Genomic DNA, 6180 nt, shown 5'->3' on the forward strand with positions numbered 1-6180 from the left:
ACATGGTAGAATTTAAGTTACACATAAAATTACATAACACGATTTTTTTAAAAAACGAAATACCCGTAAATCGAATCCATGGATATCTACGATCATAATAGTCCTGAAACATGGCAATCCAAGTTTAGACAAAACTACTATTTATTATTATAAACTATAAATAATTTTTAAAAGGAAAATACAATCATGATAAGAATTATAATTATAAGAAATTATACCTGATATTATTAAGTATCAAAGTCTCCTCCACAATACCTGAATCAAAAAATTATTATTATTATATTATTATATATGAAATAACCATACAAACAGGTTAATACAATTACTCTGTAGATCTGTAGTGAAACTAATATATAGTAAAATATAGTAATATATAATCTCTGGCTCGCAACCAATATAATTTTGAGATCATGACAAAAGAAACTAATGTAAATCATCATTCAAAATAGTAAAATGTTATACCCTTTTTTAAAGGTGAACCAACAATAACCGAAGCTTGGTGAGATTCGAATGTTGGTTCCCAAGAAAACACTACACGAACAGGAAAACACATTAAATTAGGTGAATAATACAAAACAGTAAGATTTGAAATTTTACTTTCCAAGTAACAGCTACACGAACATGAAAATAAAAGTGAATCATAAGAAACAGCAAAATCTGAATACAATTATTATATATGAAACAACCATAGAATCAGGTAAATACAATTAATCTGTAGATCCGTAGATTATTCATAAACACATTATAGGAACACCAATATAAATTTGAGATCATGACAAAAGAAACTAATGTAAATCATCATTCAAAATAGTAAAATATTATACCCTTTTTTAAAGGTGAACCAACAATAACCGAAGCTTGGTGAGTTTCGAATCTTGGTTCCCAAGAAACCACTACACAATCAGAAAAACACATTAAATTAGGTGAATAATACAAAACAGTAAGATTTGAAATTTTGCTTTCCAAGAAACAGCTACACGAACAGGAAAATAAAAGTGAATCATAAGAAACAACAAAATCAGAATACAAATTAGAAATTGAGAATATGAACGAATCTATAAAACTCAACAAAAAAAAAAAAGATTTTATACCTTGATTAGAAGATGAACCAACAACAACCAAAGCTTTATGATTTGTGGATCTTGCTTTCCAAGAAACCACTATACGAACAGGAAAATAAAAGGGATCAGTCGATGTATCATTTAAAACAGCAAGATCGGAATACAAATAAAAATTTGAGAACATAATAAAAGAATTATTAAAATTCAAGAGAAGAATGCTTTTTTCGGGTTGTGTTGGTGATATCACCGTTATTCTCAATTTCTATACAAAACAGTAAGATTTGAAATTTTGCTTTCCAAGAAACAGCTACACGAACAGGAAAATAAAAGTGAATCATAAGAAACAACAAAATCAGAATACAAATTAGAAATTGAGAATATGAACGAATCTATAAAACTCAACAAAAAAAAACGATTTTATACCTTGATTAGAAGATGAACCAACAACAACCAAAGCTTTATGATTTGTGGATCTTGCTTTCCAAGAAACCACTATACGAAAAGGAAAATAAAAGGGATCAGTCGATGTATCGTTTAAAACAGCAAGATCGGAATACAAATATAAATTTGAGAACATAATAAAAGAATTATTAAAATTCAAGAGAAGAATGCTTTTTTCGGGTTATGGTGAAAGCATACGAAAATCATTGTATTTATAGTTGTAAAGCATCTATATTTCTAGGGTTTCTAGGTTTTTAGGGTTTACAGAAAGACGGTCTTTTCTCATCGGGCTTTTTTCATGCATAAACCCATAATTTTTATTTACGTGGATCTTTAAAAAATCTAACCTAAGCCCATTAATTACCCAATTTATGCGTGTTATATTATGGTCATGTATCCTTTGATTAAGCGTGAAAGAGATCTTATTCATAAAATTTAGGGATTAATTTAGCAAATTCTATTTGTGCAATTAACTTTTTATGCAATTAGATTATTTCTAATCCGATTTTTGATTTATTTTTAATGCGAAAAATAGGTAATTTTACGTCCAGGGGCAAAATATTACAACGTGAAGGGCAATTTCATTAATGGTATAATGGTAAAATTTTGCTGAGATTGAATGTGGGACGTTTTCACTTCTCGTTTAATATAATTGATTATATTTATGGGTAATTGAAATATTTAAAATTCGATTGTATAGTATATATATATATATAAAAAAAATTTATAATAATTAAATTTAACACGTGAGAGTTATTATAATATTAATTTTATATTATTATATCATATGAACAAAGGGTTCTTAATATTCATTTTAAAGATTTTATGAAAATATAATTTTAGAATAATAGAATGGTAAATAAATGTAAATATTTTTAAAAGCTGATGACAAATAAAGGAAAAAGTGTCATGAGCTCTGTAATGCTGAAACCTTAGCTTTTTTGCCAAAATGTTCCTCTATTAATATATAGGGGATATTATAAAAAACAATAAACCAATAGAAATCTTAAGAAGTTTAATTGATTTTTTTCAAATTTTTAAGGAAATCATAATCAAATTGTTAATGTAATCGATTTGAAATCCCATATTTTACTTATTGTTTTCTTGTGCAATTGTTTAGGGATCAACATTGCAAAATAACAATTTAAATAAGTACAAATAAAAGGGTATAACCCAAAATGTACTTAAAAATGTATATATAGATTCTACCAATTCAACTGATCAATCATCCCCTATATATTAATAGAGAATGACATTTAAAAAAAACCTGATGTGTTGCCGCCAAAGAGCTCAGGACACTTTTTAGCAAAATACCCTTAAATTTTCTAATTAATTACAGCTCTATGTCATTGTATCCCCTATATATTAATAGAGAAACACACTTTTAAAAATGCTGATGTGTCACCGCCAGAGAGATCGAGACAAATTTAGCTATTTAACCTCAATTAAATTTATTATTTACAACTATATGTCATTGTATTTTTGAAAAAAAAAACTGTCTTATTCTTAAAAACTTTATCACATAACTTTATTAATACTAATTAAGTTTAAGCTTTAAATATATTTTATATATTAGAAAAAATGATTTATTGAAATGCATTTGTAACCCACGTGGATCTCAGAAATTCAAGTGAGACAGATGCAAAGATATTTTTGGCTCAAAATAGTTAAACATGTTGTGGGATGGCTTAGCGGACGGGTTTGACCGGGTTAATAATTTTATTTAAATTATCCAGTTCATGTAGTTTTAGTTTTTTTTGTGATTTTTATCTGATTTGATAATTCAAGATTTTGATAAAAATCTAACGATCACTAATTCGGTTCACATTCTATCCAGACCCACCATCATGTCAATCTAAAATTTATGGTGAAACGATTACTATTTTAATCTTTCATAAACTTGATGAATTCAAACCAATATAAGTTTAAATGTTATACTAAATAAATATATTTATAAATGTAATAACTCAAACAAAAGTTTGACTCCGTGCGACAGCACGGGTTATTACCTAGTTGACCATTATTGACGCAATGGTTTCTTAGCAACCACGTTATTGGATACACAAACACTTAGGCCAAACAATATAACATTTGTCACAATTAAAGCAAGTCTCTTTCCAGACCGTTTCAAGGATGTGCAGAGAAGTGATTGTTTCCAACAAATAGATTTGGATATTTGGTTCAAGATGCTATATTTACTACGGAAGAGTTTGAAACAAAGGCTGGGGTAAGTAATAAGACCATGCATGCCACAATGTATCTCTGCTTCTTCAATTCTGGTTCCCTCCGACGTACACACGGCAAGAAACACTTTTGATCTCAATGATGGTGACAAGGCAGCTACTATATTTTCCAAGTACATTAAGCAAATAAATTCTGAAGTTACCACCTATTTACAAGACTACCTTTAGCATTAATTATTAATTTGTTTTTCATTTTACCATTAATTAATATTAAGTTTCTATTTTTGAAAACAAGATTTCCCATCCTAAATAAATTTCCAAAACAATATGAACCACTCCCTTTAACATTAAGTATTAAGTTTATAATTGATTTAATTAATATTAAGTTTTCAGTTTTACAAAACAATATTTTCTCCATACACAAATTTCCTAAACAATCGGCCTAACCAAGAAATAAATGGATTTTCGATCTTCGAGAAGGATCCGTGGCCGAGATTTTTGATCTCAACGCATTGATTTCCTCCTAAAATATATGTTCAAAATCAAATATAAAATATATCATTCAAAAAAACTAACGGTATGATTTTAAAAGGTAACAAACATATTTACCATTCAATTTGATATCTTATTCAAAAAATAATAATAAAATATAAAAGATATTGCTTGCTCACAGATTTATTTTTATTTTGTATTACGTATTTAAAAATAATTTTTACTTTCACAGGTTTCATATGATGAGTTTTCACTGGTTTCTTTCACGGGTTTCCCGCCTAGTATGGCGGGTTTGGAATATAGAACCAACACTAAAATTATTAGTTTATCTCATATATACTATAGATTTGTAATCATAGTTTTAATACACATAAAAAGATACACTAACATATAGGCATATACCTCTGTTTAATTCTAGAAAACAAAACAAATCTAGAATTTTATATTCTATCTAATAACTAATTTAATGTAATTAGGTTATAAACTTTATAAAACGTAAGAAGAAAAAAAAAATCTAAACAAAATTTTAAATTAATTAGACAAAAAGTTAATTAATTGAAAATTTGAAAACTAAATAAATTAAAAATTATTATTTAAAATACAATAATTTATAATTTAGTCCCGCGCTTGAAATCCTAGTTAAATTTAAAACTGAAGAGAGATGAAAATATAGAATAAAATTAATTTTGTTTTAAAAACCTGATTAATAAGAAAAGTTGAAAAAGGTATATGCAGTGAGTAATTCTCACAAAAGATTTGATTCTCTAAAGAACATAAACGCATAGATCGAGCACAGATGACATGCCCATTTGTTTTCACCTATCTCTTCTCTCACTGTCTCTTATCTCTCTACATCTTCCCTACTGTGTGAAGCTTGACTTGAGTTGCTCTGAATCGTCAAAACTAAGATTTTCTACATGGTCTGAAAAAGCGTAATAAACTCTATGTTGATTAAACCATTCTTTGTATTCTCCAACACCTTGGATTTCAACACTTTTGAGAGTGTTCCTTTCGTGGTTGAAGTAGTATACATAACTAGGTTTATGTGTATACTTTTCAGATAAAACAATCTCACCTGTAGCAGTCACCCCAACAACGTAAATATTCCAGGGCCAGGGTTCAATGACTTTCTCACGCATCCGAGATATAAAATGGACTCGTTTAGACCATTCTTGTTTCTCGACATCCTCTAGAACACAAATACGTAACTCAAAGACATCAGACTTGTCATATGTCATACTAATCCCACCTAATTTACCCTTATAGTTGACCAATATAGTATTATGCCCATCGGTAAAGCACTCTCCATCAATAAACGTGAATTTCTCAAACCTAACATCAAAGCAAACTATCACACCTACACTACCGTACTTATACCTTTCATCAGGTAGTCCAGCTAAGTAATACAAAACCCCATTGATGCATATCCTTTTACACGTATGATAAACATAATGGGTAAAGGGACACTGGATCATCCTCCACCTCATTATTCCACTTCCTAGTGTCAGAATATGATAAGCCCTTTCATCATCACCTATTTTATTGATAAGCAATACCTTGTATTGCTTGTCAATCGGATCAAACCCAAAAAAACTTCTCAACTCTCTGTCCGCTTTAGGTAATATCGCATGTTGTCCTGTGATAGGATTGCATATCACTTGGCTCTTCGTACCAGAGAAATAGATCAAACCAGAAGTATACTCACATCTGTAGTAGCCTTCGTCTAAACGTAACTTTATATGAAAATCGGCAGCTAGTGCAAGAGATGACTTCTCATACGGATTCTGAGTTTGAGGCGACGAGAAGAAGAGCCACTCACCGTATCGTTGGACAGCAAATAAGAGACGTGGACGGGTCGAGGACCTGGTCAGAAACAGTTCGGTGAAATCTTGACGGTCAAGTATGGACGCCCATTGCTTCGAAACGCAACAAAACTTCCCGATTGACTTCGCAGGCAATCTCGTGAAGATCTCGTGAAAGAGATCGATTGGGATGGAATTCAT

At 29.6% G+C, this 6180-nt stretch overlaps 1 protein-coding gene across 1 annotated transcript; it reads right to left on the reverse strand.

The window, feature by feature from the left end:
- On the reverse strand, window positions 5038-6180 carry LOC104759574 (putative F-box protein At5g42430). Its single transcript, XM_010482482.1, has one exon. It carries the CDS (start codon window positions 6178-6180, stop codon window positions 5038-5040), a length of 1143 nt encoding a protein of 380 aa, XP_010480784.1.

Source organism: Camelina sativa, chromosome 17, assembly GCF_000633955.1.
Source record: "Camelina sativa cultivar DH55 chromosome 17, Cs, whole genome shotgun sequence".
In the NCBI taxonomy this organism is placed as follows: domain Eukaryota; kingdom Viridiplantae; phylum Streptophyta; class Magnoliopsida; order Brassicales; family Brassicaceae; genus Camelina; species Camelina sativa.

Coding starts and splice junctions, on each gene's coding strand:
- LOC104759574 (XM_010482482.1), bottom strand. CDS start 6,180: ATGAATTCCATCCCAATCGATCTCTTTCACGAGATCTTCACGAGATTG.